Below are 17,291 nucleotides of genomic sequence, written 5' to 3'. Positions count from 1 at the left end.
AAAACGGTCACAAGTCTCATTTTTCAGTGCTGTTGCAACTTTGAATGGTCACTCATTTGTAAGTAGAGGCATAGCTGTAATTGTTCTGTCACAAAATTTCTCCTTAGTTCTAGGTTGCTTCTCTCCTTGGTTAATTTCCATCCATTATTTCTTGTCTTTTTTTTTTCTGGTGCTATCGAGAATAATTTGACCCCCTCTTCTCTGTGTCAGCACCCCCAAAACTGAAATATTGCTATCATGCCACCCTAGTCCTTCTTTACTCTTGACTGGCCACACTCAATTCCTGCAACCGTTCTTCATATGTTTTAGTCTCCAGGCCTTTAATCACCTTAGTTGCTCTTCTTTGCACAGGTTGGCTCCTTTTACACTCCAGGTTAAAGTTAGTGCTAGTTTATCCTTTGTGGCTTGAAAACTGTGGTTTACTTGTTTATTCTGCAAACACAGCCAGTTGCAATGCATTCAGCAAAACATGAATTTCACTTGCATTGTACACATGTCGTGCACTGACAACGAACATTTGATGGATTGATGAATTAGATTAGATTTGATTAACAGATTTGGAAGGGACCTTGTAGGTCATCTAGTCCAACCCCCTGCCCAAGCAGGAGACCCTACACCGTTTCTGGCAGATGGCAGTCCAGTCTCTTCCTGAAAGCCTCCAGGGATGAAGCTCCCACAACTTCCGAAGGAAACTTCCGTTCCATTGAATATAGAATAGCAGAGCTGCAACCACAACTATATCTAATTGTTTCCCCCTCTTTAAGAAGCACCATCATGAGAGCGAAGAATATCCCACGGTTGAGATTTTGGCCAATTGTTTTGATGTGCTATCACTGTCACCCCCTCGTCCTTCTTTTCATTCGAACCACTTAGAATAGAATAACAGAGTTGGAAGGGGCCTTGGAGGTCTTCTAGTCCAACCCCCTGCGCAGGCAGGAAACCTTATAATATTTCAGACAAATAGTTATCTAATCTCTTCTTTAAAAACTTCCAGTGTTGGAGCATTTCACAACTTCTGGAGGCAAGTTCTTCACGCTGATGAATTGTTCTAAATATCGGGAAATTTTCTCCTCAGTTCTAGGTTGCTTCTCTCCTCGGTTAGTTTCCATTCCACTTCGAAGTCCTTCTTTCCCTTGTTACATTGAAGAAGTGGAAACAATCCGGATGTTAAACCGGGATATGAAACTTGTGATACATTTGTAGCCGCAGCCGCTCCTCGCGGCCTTTTGTACGACAACTCTCATCGTCCCCGGCCCGCCTTTCCCTACCCGGGGGAGACTACACTTCCCAGCATCCCTAGGTTTCCCCCCCGTTTCTCTTCCCTTCGCCCCCTCAACGCGGGCCGGACTGCAAATTCCCATAGAGCTGTCGACCCCGGGGCGGCTGGGGACGCCGGGAGTTGTAGTTCTCAAATACTGAGGGGGGGAGGGAGGGCGCTCCCAGGCGGGAACAGCATTCTGCACGCGCTCAGGGGAACGCTCGCTCTTTGCTCGGGCCGGCGGGAGGATGTGTGTGTGTGTTTGTGTGTGTGTGTGTGTTGGGGGGGAGTGTAGCGACCCTGCGGCGGGCGGAGAGGGGCGGCGGGTGTGAGTTTGTGTGTTTGTGCGTGTGTGTGTGAGGCGAGCCTTCCGGCGGCGAGACTACGTTTCCCAGCCGTCCCCGCGCGCGCTTCCGGTCCTCCCCGCTGCCCGCTCGCCTTGTCCGTCCGCGGGTCGCGCCTCTGCTTCAAAGTCCTCCGGACGGGCATGGAGTGACCTCTCTTCTCTTCCAGCCGGGACCCCCCCTCGCCCGCCCGGGGCCCATGCGGGGCCCTCCGACGCCATGGGGTCCCGCATTAAGTGAGTGTGGGGCGTGCGTGGGGAGGGGGGGAGGGCGCGTGCACGGGGAGGAGCTGCGTGGGAAAGAGAGCTCGGGTGGCGGGTTGGCACGCAGCCCCCATCACCCCCAGCCGCCTGTGACTGGGGACGATGGGGGCGGGTTGGCATGCAGCCCCCCCCAACATTCCCAGCCGTCCTGATTGGAGGCGATAGGGTCAGGCTGGACTGCAGCCCCCATCATCCCCAGCCACCGCTGATTATGGACGACGGGGGTGGGCAGGACTGCACCCCCTATCATTCCCAGCCTCCTCTGACTGGGGACGATGGAGAGAGGTGGACTGCACCCCCATCATCCTCAGCCGCCTCATTGGGGATTATGGGGGCGGGCAGGACTGCATCCCCTATCATTCCCAGCCTCCTCTGACTGGGGACGATGGAGAGAGGTGGACTGCACCCCCCATCATCCCCAGCTGCCTCATTGGGGATGATGGGGGTGGACAGGACTGCAGCCCCCATCATCCCCAGCCGCTGACCTGGGATGATGGGGGCGGGGGTGGCTGGGACTGAATCCCTCCTTGCGTTGTCCTCCCTGCCTCCCGCTTGCTGGCTCTGGATCCAAGCCCTCCCCTCCCCACTTCCCGTCTTGCGGGTGGCGGAGGGTCTCTGCTCCAAAGGGGTTCGGGGGTCGCCGGGATGCCTGACTGCCTTGTGGGGGCGTCCCTGGGCAGCAGAAGGCGGCCCCGGGCTCTTGGGAGGGAGCGCGAGGATCCGAGGGGAGCAGAAGCTCCACCGCCTGCACGCTTTCCGGGTTGGGTGGGGGGCGCATCTCTGGAAAGAGGGCAGGGAAGAACCTGGAGCACTTTTCCTCCCCCTCCTCCCTTCTCCTCCCTCCCCCTCCCCTCCTTTTTCTCCATCCCTCTCCTCCCCCTTTCTCTTCTTCTTCCTCTTCCTCCCACGCTTCCTCCTTTTTCTCCACCCTGTCCTCTATCCTCCTCTTCCTCCCCCTCCTCTCCCCCCCCCCCAAAATAGTCCAGTTGCCCCCTGAAAAAGCACCTTTGACGGTGCAGAGAAGAGCAACCAGGATGATGAGGGGACTGGAGGCTCAAACATACGAAGAACGGTTGCAGGAACCGGGCCTGGCTAGTCTAGGGAAGAGAAGGACCAGGGGAGACAAGATAGCAGCCTTCCAATATTTGAGGGGCTGCCCCAGAGAGGAGGAGGGGGTCATATTTTCTAAAGCACCTGAAGGCCAGGCGAGGAATGATGGATGGAAACTGACCAAGGAGAGAGTCAACCTGGAAATAAGGAGAAACTTTCTGGCAGTGAGAACCATCAACCGATAGAACAGAAGTTGCCTTTAGAAGTTGTGGGAGCTTCATCCCTGGAGGCTTTCAAGAAGAGACTTGAGCAGGGGTTTGGACTAGATGACCTCCGAGCTCCCTTCCAACTCTGTTCTCCTTTTCTGTTATCCCCCCCAGTTTTGAGGATGGGGTGAGTGGGGGAATCATGGGGGAAGGGTGGGAGAGGAAAGAGCCCAAGGCAAGTTTGTGCATGGAGGTCTCGGACTGAGGAAGGACAGGTGGGCACAAAAAATAAGACACTTCGATTTGTGCTCCTATTTGTGCAAAAACTCTTTTTCTTGTGTAGAAGAATTGTTGCCACCCTTGGAAGATAAACCAGCCCAGCCATCTCTGTGCAAAAATCCTTTGGGGGCAATTGTGTCTTTCAACTTGGTTTCTTCTAAATGCTTTGCCAGGGATTTGTTCTTGATCCTTGTTTAAATCTGGTGAATGATGGTCTGGGGCCGGCCTCTCTAAGGTCTTGTTTTAGTCCTTGTGGGTTTTCAAAATATAAGCAGTCCTTGACTTACGAGCACAATGGAGCCCAACGTTTATGTTGCTAAGGGAGGCATTTGTTAAGTGAGTTGTGTCCTGCCCCTGTTGGAATCTGATTCCGAGGGGGAGATTGAGCAGTTGACAGGGAGTGGGAGTGTGGCTCCGGTGGCTGTGGAGGAAACTGGGGAAGGGCACAGTCTGGCTGGCCTTTCAGAGGAAGACCCAGGCCTATCCTCTCTCCATCCTAGGGCACGCAGGGAGGAATGGAGAAGGGAGCAACGTGAGTTGTGTGGTTTACGGGGGAGGAAAGGGCCTTGAGCCCCTTCATGGGCTGCCGCTGGGAAGACTGTTTAAAAGGGCAAACTGCACATGGCAAAGTTGCTGGAAGCAAAGCGTACATTATCTTTGTCAACTCCTATCTGGGTTCTGGCGTCCTCCCAACTATGTGTTTCATTATCTTTTGAGTTCTGCAATTCCTTATCCTGCCCTGTCTCGTTAATTGCTGCAGCTTGTGGTTTGTGTTGGTTTTTATTTATAATTTAGATGTACTTTGGGTTTGGACTGAATTTCTTCCCTTTAAAAACTGTTCTTGAGAGAGTTTTTTTTTCTCCAGCCGATGTTAACTGGACATTGGGGGCCAAGTTGGAGGAATTAAAGGGACTTTACCTACTTTTGGGACTTTGTTGCTTTTGTGCCACGCCCCAGGTCATCACAAAGTTGTGCCCCATTTTACAGCCTTTTTCGGCCACCGTTAAGTGAATTCCTGCATCTCTTAAACGAGGAAATCCATTGTTAAGTGAATCTGGATTCCCCTGTTGGCTTTGCTTGGCAGAAGGTCGTAAAAGGGGATCGCAGAACTCCGGGACACTGCCATCGTCATAAATGTGAGTCAGTTTCCAAGCATCTGAAAGGAAGTCCTCTGACCACGGGGATGTTGCAGCGGTCATAGGTATGAACAATGGTCGTAAGCAACTTTTTTCAGGGCTGTTGCCACTTCGAACAGTCACTAAATGGTCTGTTGTAAGTTGAGGACCACCTGTAGTAAATTCAGCTAGGGTGGAGCTAACTAAACCTTAACATTCAGTTCCCCGGCTTCAGCTAATAGCTGAATTCTGATATTATATTAGTGACTGTATGACTGTAACTTTGTTGCTTGTTTCCTTACGATTTATATTGACTGTTTCCTAGTATGATTTGATTGCTTATTGTCCCCTATGACTATCATTAAGTGTCATACCTGATGATTCTTGATTCTTGATGAATGTCTCTTTTCTTTTACGTACACTGAGAGCATTTGCACCAAAGACAAATTCCTTGTGTGTCCAATCACACTTGGCCAATAAAGAATTATGTTCAGTTCCATTCTATTCCATTCCAGAGGTCTCCAAACGTGGCAACTTTAAGACTTCAGGCTTCAGTAGGTCAGGACCTGCAGCTGTGCTTTTCCTGCAACTTGAGGAAAACCTTGCAGGAACATTTGTGGTTGGACTGCTGTAAAGTATTCTTTGTGGATCCCCCCCTTGAAGACTGTTTAGGTACAGGTTGCTTTGAATAACTTGCAGAAATAGCATTCCCCTCAGGGAGTTATAGGGGTTGTTGGTGCACAGAAGTCAATGTTTTATGATGAGGATGGTTGGTTGTCCAGTCAAACTGATATTTAGGCTGGGTTTGGCATTTTAAGGTCCTGATAGATGCTGCTGGACCCCAGTGCTGGAGCGAGTCAACGGTTTTCCCCCAATCTGCACCACCCCATAATGCTAGATCTGTAAAGGCAGGGGTGATAGAGTGTTCTGCTTTGTGGCTCCCCGGTGTAGCTTCCTTCTTGCAAAAGGCAGCGACTTTGTTTACTTTTTAACATTTTATTGTGACCCTTGGAACTTTGCAATCATCATTTAGCTGCGTCCTGTTGTCCCATATAAAAACCTCTGCTTTTCTATTGTAGTGATTGCTTATAAGACAATAGAAAATTGTCTATTGCTCTAAATAGAATATAATTCTTTATTGGCCAAGTGTGATTGGACACACAAGGAATTTGTCTTGGTGCAAATGCTCTCAGTGTACATAAAAGAAAAGAGACATTCATCAAGAATCATCAGGTACAACACTTAATGATAGTCATAGGGTACAATAAGAACAGAATAGAATAGGAAAGAATACAGTACAGTAGAAAAGAGAAGAGAAGATGGAAGGGGAGGGGAGAGGAGAAGAGAAGAGAATATGGGAGGGAATAAAATAGAATAGAAGAGGAGAGAAGAAGAGAATAGAATAGAATAGAATAGAATATGGAAGGGAAGGGGAGAGGAGAGAACAGAAGAGAAGAGAAGAGAAATAGAATAGAATAGAATTCTTTATTGGCCAAGTGTGATTGGACACACAAGGAATTTGTCTTGGTGCAAATGCTTTCAAAGATACATCAAGAATCACAGCTATCACATTTAGAAGTAGTTTTAGTCATAGGAAACATATATATAGGAAACATAAAACATGTAAATCATACTATGAAACATAATAAGCTAGGGCCTATCAAATCTTACTAGTAATCATTGTATAAAATAAAACATTGTAAGGATACAAGCAACAGTGTTACAGTCATACAGTCACAAGTGGGAGGGGATGGGTGAGAAGGAGTGATGAGAAGATTAACAGTAATAGTAGTGTACACTTTGTAAATAGTTGAACAGTGTTGAGGGAATTATTTGTTTAGCAGAGTGATGGCGTTTGGGAAAAAATTGTCCTTATGTCTAGTTGTTCTGGTGTGCAGGGCTCTATAGCGTTGTTTTGAGGGTAAAAGTTGAAACAGTTTAATGTCCGGGATGTGAGGGGTCTGTAAATATTTTCACAGCCCTCTTTTTGACTCGTGCGGTATACAGGTCCTCCATGGAAGGCAGGTTGCTAGCCATGGTTCTTTCTGCAGTTCTGAAAATTGGGAGAGTATTTTTATTTCATCTTGGTGTTTTATCCTATGTGTTTGATGGATTATAAGAACCCCTTATGAGAGTTTCTCGGAGCAATGAGTGGGACTACAGCAAGCTTTACTTATTCAGAGAATTTGCCCTGCAAATTCATTGTGATGAGTTGTTTTCAAAGAAAGGAACGGGCCATCGATATAAATCTGGAACCTCCTTTTTTGCCCTCCCCCCTGCAAGTTTTGGAATGCTGCTTGAAAACAACCCAGCTAATTGTTAAAGGTGTTTCTGACTTATTTTCTTTCCTGCTGTCAGCTGTCTGGAGTACAATATAGGTTTCTCTGGAATCTGATACGAATTGGTTGCTTAGCAGTTTAAAAGTTGGTAGCAAGTTCCCCCAAATACCTCAGGGTGGGGGATTAATTGGTTTAATGGATAGTCTGCCTTTTGCTCCCAAGAAATCATCAACCAAACCCCCACATATGAGAAAAGAACTAGGGGATTTAAGAAGCCGGAGCTGTGGCCTTTATTTTAATTTATTTCATTTATCCCATTCCCCCCACTTGGTGGGCTGCTAAGGGAGGGACATTTGTCAAGTCGGCAGTGGGTTCCTGGGAAAGATTTGCTTTAGTTTCGAGATCCTGTTTTCAGCGCTTGGTGCTGCTGAATCACACCAGGGGAAGGATGTGAGCCAAAGACTTTCGGGGAACACAACTTGTCCTCGTTGATATTAGTTGTAACTTTAGGCTTTCCCTGGAGAATTTTGCAGAGAAAGATTTGTGAACTTTCAAGAGGTCACTTTTGAAAAAAAAAAAAAAACACCAAACCTGTCAGCTGAAGTCGGATTTCTGATTTGACCGGTGACTTTTCCCTTTGTTGACCTGCTGTGTTCCTTTGCTCTCAGAATTCCTTTGGTGCAGAATTTGCACCCAGTGCTTATTGTTTGTCTTGTCAACTTGGACACAATGTTGTTATTTTGTTGTTGTTGTTATTGTTCTTTCCTCCTCCTCCTCCCTCTCCCCTTCTGCCTCCCCGTCCTCTCTCTCCTCCTCCTCCTTTCTCCTCTCCTCCTCCTCCCTCTCCTCCTCCTCCTTCCTCCTCCTCCACTCCTCCTCCTTATTATTCCTCCTCCCCCTCCTCCCTCTTCTCCTCCTTCATCTTCTCTTCCACCCTCCCCTCCCCTCTTCCTCTCCTTTTCCTCCCTCCTCTCCTCCTCCTCCTTCCTCCTCTCCCCCTCCCTTTCTTCGTCTCCTCCTCCCTCTCCCTTCCACCTTCCCCTCCTCCCTCTCCTCCTCCTTCATCTTCTCTTCCACCCTCTCCTCCCCTCTTCCTCTCCTTTTCCTCCCTCCTCTCCTCCTCCTCCTTCCTCCTCTCCTCCTCTCCCTTTCTTCCTCTCCTCCTCCTCCCTCGCCCTTCCACCTTCCCCTCCTCCCCTTCCTCCTCCACTCCTCCTCCCCCCTCCCCCTGCCCCTCTTCTCCTCCTCTTCCTTCCTCCCCTCTTCCTCTCCTCCTCCTCCCTCTCCTCTTCCTCTCTCTCCCTTTCCTCCTCTTCCTCCTTCCTCTTCTCTTCCTCTTCCCTCTCCTCCTCCCCCTTCCTCTTCTCCTGCCCCTCCTCCTCCCTCTCCTTTTCCTTCTCCATCTCTGTCTTCATCTCCTCCTTTCTCTCTTCCCCCTCTCCTACAGGTATGATCTTACAGAATAGAAGCTTAAATTGGAGGAGGGGAAAGGGTAAAGATTTTGCAGATTTTTGGAAGACGCTTTGAATCTGCCAGTTTAAAATAAATAAATAAATAAACTAGTCAGAAGTAGGCCATCTGAGGCCAAGGGAGGGCATGAAAGCTTGAAATATTATTTGAGAAATAAACAGGACCAGGTAATCCCTTTCTCATTATCCATGCAGAAAACCACAGCGGTATTTCTTCCTGTTAAATTCCTTGCTTTAAGAAGTTAAATTCCCTCCCTCCTTCACTTCGCCCTCCCCTGCTGTTTCTTTGCTCCTTCCTTCCTGCTTGCCTTCTTTCTACTATTACTCTCTGAGTAATGAAGACGTTTCTTTCAGACAAAGTTTTAAAAGGATCCTTACTCCTTAATTTATTCTCTGCTTATTATGAGTCCCCCCCCCTTCCAGTTTTAGTCTGGTTGTTGCATTTCAGCGAACAAAGCAAACTGCCAGTCCAAGGTGGTAAATGTCAAATATTGCCTGGGTGATAATCAAGGAGAAGGTTGTTTAGCAACAAAGCAAGTGTGAATTCTTCCCTTATTGAGACCAGGAGAAGTAGCTTGGAAACCTGATAATAGGAGATGATGCTTTTTGGTGATATCTTTTAAGATGTGAAATTTCTAGGAGACGGGGCTCGGAAATGTTGATCCTGGAAATAAACCCCGGTTGCAAATTCCACATCTAAAGCTTGTTTAGCGGTCAGTGGCATTGATTTTTCAGCACGGAGAAACGGAGGGAAGAAGAGTGAAGGTGGTTGCTTGAATTGAACAAATTTGCAGAGGGATACTAAGCTGGCAGGGATGGCTAACACCCTAGGAGATTCGGCTCAAGATCCAGATGGAACTTGAACCCTGGGCCTTCTCTAACAAAATGAAATTCAATGTAGAGAAAAGCAAAGTCTTATACTTAGGCAAGAAAAACTCCAAAGAACTCTTCCCTCTGTGGGAAGAAATATCCGTCTGGTTCAGTTCCAAGCTGGGAGAAAGGCCTCGGAGACAAAATGGAGGCTGGAGGCCGATTGGAAGGAAGGGGGCCCATTTATTGAAGAAGCAGGACCACCAAGCACATGTGATCCTGGGCAGCTGACCACATGGAGTTGAGAGTGAGGGGTATTTATACCTTCTCTTGGGCTTTGAACTTGAGCTTCCTGTTCCTGTGCAAGAACATGCCTTCTATTGGCTGTTGCCAGGCTTCCACGTACATCCTAGGAGTTTGTCTGAGCTAAGCTTGGTTGAAGTTTGGGCTGATGCAATGAATGGGGCTTATTGGGCAATTCCTATTGTGACTGAGGGCTAATCCTAGCTTTGTTCAGACCTTCCAGCCAGGAACTTTTGGCTTTGAATAGAGGTACCCAGAGGGACGCGGTGGCTCAGTGGCTAAGACGCTGAGCTTGTCAGTCGGAAAGGTTGGCAGTTCAGCAGTTCGAATCCCTAGCGCCGCGTCACGGAGTGAGCTCCCGTTCCTTGTCCCAGCTTCTGCCAACCTAGCAGTTTGAAAAAGCATGTAAAAAAATGCAAGTAGGAAAATAGGGACCCCTTTGGTGGGAAGGTACCAGCGTTCTGTGCGCCTTTGGCGTTTAGTCATGCCGGCCACATGACCACGGAGACGTCTTCGGACAGGGCTGGTTCTTCGGCTTTGTGACGGAGGTGAGCACCACCCCCTAGAGCCGGAAACGACTAGCATGTATGTGCAAGGGGAACGACCTTTACCTAGAGCTACCTATCTCTTTAAGTGCTGAGATCTGCTGGGGGCTATTAAGGAAGGTGGGGACTGCTTTCCAAGAGCAGGTTTCTCCATTTCTTAATGCTTCTTAAAATATTTCATTCTAGGAGGGGGGTGGGTGCTAACTTTCTACACCTCTAATCCTAGGTTAGAAGTGATTCCTTGAGCCAGGGTGAGGTGGTGGGCTAGCCAAATGGCAAAAGAGGGAAGCGTCGAAGTCGAAGGGAGACATGCCAGAAGTAATTCGTTTGGGTTGCTACAAGTCTCCAGAAATCAAATATTGCAGGAGAGAACTGGCCATCTAGGTCAGGGATATCGAACTTGAGGCCCGTGGGCTGGATCCTGCCCGTGATGTGTTCGGATCCAGCGGGCTGTCCTGGTTTATCCAATGTGAAAATGAAACATCGAGCCAATCTCTGGCTTCCGTCCGGCCTACCCAATGTGAAGAGGAAACATGCCAACAGTTCGGGGAGTGGTGTAAAACTAGCCATGCCCACCCTGTTGGTCACACCCACCCAGTCAGACACACACACACACACACCAATCAACCAAGCCCTAAATGAAATTGAGTTTGACACCCCTGATCTAGGTCTAATGAAAAAATCATGTAGGAGGTGACCAGGCTGAGCCTGTCATGCCCCTGTCAGAGTCCGATGAACAGCTGACAGGGAGCAGGAGAGTGGCTCCATTGGCTGTGGAGGAAACTGCCACACCTGGAAAGAAAATTTAAGGAAGAGGAAGCAGAGAGTGGCGTTTGCTGGGAACAAACGTGAATTTATCTTGTGTTGACTTTGCTTATCTGTGTTCCTGGCATCTTCCCAACCGTGTTGAGTTATTGCTGTGCCTTCACATCTGGAATTCTTGCTGCTGCCCTGCCAGACTAATTACATCATTTTGCCTTGATTGGACTTGTAGTTACAGTTTTTGTTGACCATGTTTTGGACTTGATTCCCTGCAGCCAAAGGCTGTTCCTAGGAGTTTTTCTCCATCCCAGAAGGTAACCAGGACATTGGGGGGCAAAGTTGGAGCTAATAAAGGGACTCCTACTGATTATCTGACTGGGTTGCTTTTGTGCCACACCCGGGCTCATCACAGAGCCCGAGGGAGGGGTCAAACAAGTTATCAGTCTCGAGTCGTTTTGTGCACACAAAAGAACTTAAGTCCAGCCTACCTTGAATTCTTTGGATTCTTATCAACCGCCAATTTCCCTTACCGTTAGTAGTTCAGATTCTTGCAAAGAGCTTAAGCTTGCAATGAATGTATTTATTTGGACTGTCTGGCTTTCCTATTTTCTCCAAGCTTGACACATTGAGGGCTGCTTGACATTTCAATGCTGGAGGAGAAAGAGGACTTGAGAATTCCTGCAAGGACTCCAGAAAGCCGTCTTTGAGCTACAAAGCCCAAAGGAGCCATCTGGAATTAGCTTGTCATTTTTTTTGGGGGGGGGGTTTCAAAGAAAACGAGCGTGCGCGATGCATTCGCCGTACGTCAGAAGCCCCTCCCTCCCTCCCTGTCTTCCTACCACCACCACCAACCCTCAGGATTACGAGACACACCTGAAGAGCTTAACAAATTATCCGCCGAAGTGTCAGCTTCTCAAGGATGAGAATATGGTTTTTGTGCCTCGGAGTTTCAGCTTTTGAAAACTGGCTTTGGGATTCGAGCGCTTACGAAAACAAATAGGTCCGCAGGAGAATGGTAGCGTCAGATGGCGTTGAATATATCGAGATGGGGCTGGAGACGGATTTAAGGCCGGTGTGCCATGCGGCTCAGCTTTTAAGAAACTTACCTTTGAGTGTTTTTTTGTTGTTGTTCGTTGCGTAGTCATGTCCGACCCATCGTGGCCCCATGGACACAACGTTCCTCCGGGCCTTCCTGTCCTCTACCGTCCTCTGGAGTCCATTTAAGCTCACGCTGACGGCTTCAGGGAACTCCATCCAGCCCCCTCCTCCTCCCCTGCTGTCCCCTTCTTTTGCCCTCAATCTTTCCCAACATTCGGCTCTTCTCCTTCCTTCTCATCCAAGTTTTGGTTCCCACGTTACAAAAAGGAAGTTGAGAACTTTGGAAAAAGTGCAAAGAAGAGCAACTAAAATGATTGAAGGCCTGGAGACTAAAACACCTGAAGAATAGTTGCAGGAACCGGGCATGGCTAGTCTAGAGAAAGGAAGGTTTAGAGGGCCCATGATAGCAGGATTTCAGTATTTTGAGGGGCTGCCACAAAGTGGAGGGGGGTCAACTTATTTTCCAAGAGGGTAAGACAAGTAACAATGGATGGAAACTAATTAGAGAGAGAAGCAACCTGGAATTGAGGAGAACTTCCTAACAGTGAGGACAATTAACCAGTGGGACTGCTTGCCACCAGAAGTTGTAGCTGCTTCATCACTGGAGGTTTTAAAGAAGAGATTTGACAGCCATTTGTCCTAAATGGTATAGGAACTCCCGCTTGAGCAGGGGGTTGGACTAGAAGACCTCCAAGGTCCCTTCCAGCTCTGTTCTGACTCTGATTCCGTGCCCCACTAGTGAACATTGAGAGCTGCTGCGATCCTCCACACGCAACCCATTTTTATGTGTCTTCCGCAGCAGGCTGGGAAAATACTATTAAAGCACCTGCATTTAGCTAAAATGAAAACAGGACTCGTGCACTGTGGGCCCATTTTTAAAACTACTCCAGCAGGTGTTGAAAAGCTGCCTTGGTTTAATTATAGCTACTGTTAAATAATGTGTTGCAATAATTAATCGTCAACTCTTGGGCTTAGAAGGGAAGGGAAGGGGGGGCGTGTTGGGATGGGTGAACGTGCCTGCAACACCAACAGGCAGAGTTTTGCTTGTATCTGCTTCAAGACTGTGATTGTTTGCAAGGGCTTTATTTTTTTCTCCAGTTGGACTTGGGGGCTTCCAGAAAAAAATTGCCCTCCCTGAAGGATAAATCTTCAACAGCCAGTTGTCATTCTCCGCTCAAAATTGCACAAACTAATTCAGCTTTTTTTTCGAGGGCACTTTCCAGCTTTAATTTAATGCCTCCTGGGAGTGAACTTAGTTTCCGGGGGCTGTACTGAGTCTTGTAAGCCATTGTTTTAAATCTACTGCCCTCCCTTCCGTCTTCCCAAATAGACAAGTTTGACTTGATGGTGGTCACCATTGACAGATTCCTGGCAATTTTGAGAATTTACTGTCCTGAGGCAGGCCCTGGGACTCGGGCATCTCTCAGCCTTAGGTTTCAAAGTGCTTTATCAAACTTCTTCTGCTGATTGAGAGAGAGAGAAAGAGCATGGGACCCTAATGTGTTGTCAGATTCTAAAATATTTACTGGAAAGTAAACTGGAAGGAAAGGAGGAGGAAAGGAAGGAAGGAAGGAAAGGAAGAAGGAAGGAAAGGGAGGGAGGGAAGAAGGAGGGTCTCAACTGGGCTCAAGAGAGGGAAGGAAAGGAAGGGAATAGAAGGAAGGGAGAGAGGGAGAAGGAAAGGAGTGAGGAAAGGGAGGGAAAGAGGGAAGGGAAGGAAGATGGTGGTTGGTTGGTTGGTTAGTTGGTTGGTTGAAGCTCAGAGACCTGGTACTGGGGTTGATCTTATGAATTTGAAGAGACAAAGACCGGAATCTTAAAGATCACCCAGGATCCCCTTGTCCAAAGAAAAGAGAGACAAAACTCTCACCAGCTTTTGCTGCGGGATGCTCAGCCATGCTGGACAGCTCCCGTTTGGAGAGGGCAGGAGTTCCTCTCATTTAAATCCATTTCTCTTTCCATTTGCATGATTTTAAGAGACCCCCTTATCTTGACGAACCTTCCTGAAACAGCCCTCTTTCCTTCTCTTTCAGGCAAAACCCGGAGACCACCTTTGAAGTCTACGTGGAAGTCACCTGTCCTTCGGTGGCAGGCACAGGTAAATTCCCTTGGCTGGACTATTTCTAAGGGGTTTTGCTCCGAAGGTCAGCAGAACATTGCCTGCAAATGCCCACCTGGCGCCTCCAGTTCCTAGCAAGGGAGTTGTAGTCTGGAGGGGCCAGCTGAAACAAGCCTCGCTTAGCCCCATGGAGGAAGACAGATGTTTTTTTGCATGGGAATGAATGCATCGTGCCTGATTTTACAATATTCTTTTGTCATTAAGTGAATCCCGTGCTTTTTAAACGGAATTCCCATCGGCTTTGTCAAAAGCTCCCTGTCAGCTCATAAAATATTTCTATGGCCCTTTTAGAGTTGCCAACAGAAAGGGAGGGGGGAGCAGTGTGGCAGCTTGCAAACCGAAAGTGCATTCCGTAAATGTTTTCAAAGATAGTAACTAGGTGACCGAAATTTCTGCCGCGCAAAATTCTAATTGGAGAACATGATCGATGGCTCTGGGCTAGGGAGGTGTCCCATTGGAGAATATGAATTAGGATACACCCAGGGAGCGGGGGGAAACCAGGGTCAAGGGTGACGATGAATGATGTGTCTCAAGAGTCGGCTACACCCAGGCAATGGAGACCTTTTAACTCACAATAAATCCTTTTGAAGTTTTGGGAGTTTGTGTCATGCCCTGTCGGAATCTGACTCACGGGCTAGCCGAACAACTGACAGGGAGTGGGAGTGTGGCTCCGTTGGGTGTGGAAGAAACTGGGGAAGGGCAAAGTCTGGCTGGGCAGAGCAGGGAAGAGGTAGAGCAAGGGAGAGGGAATTCGGAGGAAGACCCAGGCCCACCTCCTCTTCATCTAGGGCACGCAGAGAGAAACAGAGAAGGGGGTAACGTGAGTTGCGTGGCTTACGGGGGAGGAAAGGGCCCTGATTCCCTTCATTAGCTGCAGCTGGGAACACAGTGTTTAAAAAGGGAAGCTGCGCGCAGCAAGTAGTTGGGAGCAAATGTGAATTTATCTGGTATCATCATGGCTTATCTATATTCCTGGTGTCTTGTCAACTGTGTGAGTTTTGCTGTGTTTTCAAGTCTGCAATTCCTTCTCCTGCCCTGTCAAGTTAATTACTTCAGCTTGGTTTGTTGGATTTTAAGTTACAGTTTGTATGTACCTTGTTTTGGACTAAATTTTCTGCAGTCAAAAGCTGTTTTCTGGGAGAGTGTTTCTCCAGCTGAAGCTAACCTGGACATTGGGGGCAAAGTTGGAGATAATAAAGGGACTCTTATTGCTTATTTGACTGTGTTGCCTTTGTGCCACGTCCCTTTGGGTCATCACAGTTTGGCTCGAGGCTCATGATTTAAACGGGGGTAACTGCCAAAATCCTGACACCCCCTTTGCCAATAGCGATTAAGGGAGCCAGGACGCTGCAGCTGTTCTAAAGGCATGCCAATTGCCAAGCCCCTGAATTTTTGACTATCTGACTTTAGGAACACTGCAATGGTTGTAAGTGCGAGGACCAGACGTCAGTCACTTTTCCCAGCCCCCCATCGTAACTTTGAATGGTCGTAGGTTCAGGGACTGCACCTCCCCAAATAAAAACCAGGTAGCAATTGAGTACTGCAACAGAGCTGCCTCTGGTTTTCTGGGCAACAGGATGTTTTTGCAAGATTACATGATTATGAGATGGTAAGAAGTAATCCATTCAGGCCTGCTGTTTCTTTTCTTTTTTATATATAAATATTTTTATTGTTTTGTATCACACATTCCATTTCTATATTGAACTGTGCATTTTCTAAGTGTCCAAAGTGTTAAAATATAAACATCCTCACCATCATTATAATCATGTACATACAAACATATATAAGATGAGTATCAATCGTTATTAGAAAGTATACTATCTTCCATATTGACGGCAGTTCTATAACCATCAAAATATTTATTAGTCCATTTTTCTTTCCCATGTCCATATTTCCACATAAATCCACTTATCTAACCTCTGGCTCTATCTATGAACCATTTGCAGAAAAGTTTCCATGTTATAAAACAGTGGTGGCTAACCTTTTTGGGCTCCTGTGGCAAAAATTGTGTGCGCGCTTGCAAGCTTGCACTTGCGTGCCAGCACCCAGAAGGCAATGCGCGCCCCCCATACTCCCTAAGCACGCACATGCAATACCCACCCACCCACCACCACCACCCCCTTACCTGCACTGTGCCTCACAGCTGATTTTCGGCCGGTTTGAGGCCTTTTTCAGCCTCCCAGAGGCTTTAGGGAGGCTTCTGCAGGCCAAAAACTAGGCCCGTTTCATCACTTCAGGTATTTCCGGAAAAACAGGAAGTGACGAAATGGGCCTAGTTTTCGGCCTGAAGAAGCTTGTAGAAGCCTTCCTCAAGCCTCTGGGAGGCCGAAAAAGGCCTCAAACCGGCCGAAAATCATCTGTGCGGCACGCACATGCGCAGTGAAGTAAGTTTGCCTGCAACTCGTGTGCCGGCACAAATGGCTCTGCATGCCGCTCATGGCACGCATGCCATAGGTTCGCCATCACGGTTATAAAATATTCCGAATCTTCTTTTTCTTCCATTTTTAGAGTTCACCTATCCCTTTCTGCACATTCCCTGCTCTTTCTAAGGCCCCGAGGACAACGTTTTGTGTGTGTGTGTGTGTGTTTCAAACATTGTGCATGCTCCATTTGTCTCTCTTTTTCACACACACATCCCAAAAAAGAACCCTTCGGCCTTGTTAGCTTTGATATTCTGCAGCCCGGAATAAAATCCTGTCTCTTAAGAAAGAGATTCATCGTTATAGATAAAGGGTGGAAGTAACCTGGCAGAAAAAAACAGCCGTGGGAACAATGGGCCTCCGTGGCCGGGTCTTCTTCGGCTGCCCTCCACTTTCTAATGGCTTGCTCAGTTTCTCTGAAATAATATCCCTATATCCCCTCCCTATATCATGGGCCAGAAGTGAGCCCCTGTCTGAATCCACCGATCTCGGAGACGCTCGCCGAAGGGTCGGCCTTGTTAGCGGGTAAAGTGGTGCCTAATTTAAAAATAAAATAAAATAAAAGTCCATTTGTTAGTCTAAAGCAACTGATCAAAACAAGTCACCAAAAGCTGGGAATGTTTGAAAGGGGGAGAAAAAAAAGAGCTCTCAAAAAACTGGCTGGGATTTTGTGTGTGTGTGTGTGTGTGCACTCCTCCTGCATAAGGGGAGCTTTTGTGTGAGGGTTGTGTGTTAGGGGTGCGTTTGCCCACAGAGGCTTGCAAAAAAAGACACCAGGATGATGTCAGAAAGCAGGATTGGGTCTCCGGTGTCGCCACGCAAGGGCCTGTCCTTTTTATCTTTTCCTTTTTGTGTGTGTGAGAGAGTCGCTACACAAAACTCTCTCCCGCGCAGAGGAGGCTTCAAGGAGTAGCACTGAAATGGCTCAGTGCAGGTAAAACCTCCCTTTCATATATATATTTTTTTTCCTC

At 47.8% G+C, this 17,291-nt stretch overlaps 1 protein-coding gene across 5 annotated transcripts in view; it reads left to right on the top strand.

The window, feature by feature from the left end:
- Positions 1 to 1,657: 1,657 nt before the first annotated feature.
- Positions 1,658 to 17,291, top strand: part of DENND1A (DENN domain containing 1A) — a 207,570-nt gene continuing 191,936 nt past the window's right edge. For 2 of the 5 annotated variants that reach the window (XM_087943986.1, XM_087943988.1), the window contains exons 1-2: positions 1,660 to 1,838; positions 13,815 to 13,879. In XM_087943986.1, coding sequence (XP_087800112.1) covers positions 1,822 to 1,838; positions 13,815 to 13,879 — 82 coding nt within the window. In that variant the 5' untranslated portion in view covers positions 1,660 to 1,821. Of the gene's footprint in view, positions 1,839 to 13,814; positions 13,880 to 17,291 lie in introns of all 5 variants that reach the window. The other 3 variants (XM_087943987.1, XM_087943984.1, XM_087943989.1) reach the window with 3 other exon arrangements.

The sequence above is a fragment of the Notechis scutatus genome, chromosome 15 (assembly GCF_049901735.1).
Source record: "Notechis scutatus isolate UNSWTSFEM ecotype Mainland chromosome 15, rNotScu1.2, whole genome shotgun sequence".
Taxonomy (NCBI): Eukaryota; Metazoa; Chordata; class Lepidosauria; order Squamata; family Elapidae; genus Notechis; species Notechis scutatus.
This window is presented reverse-complemented; position numbering and strand designations above follow the sequence as displayed.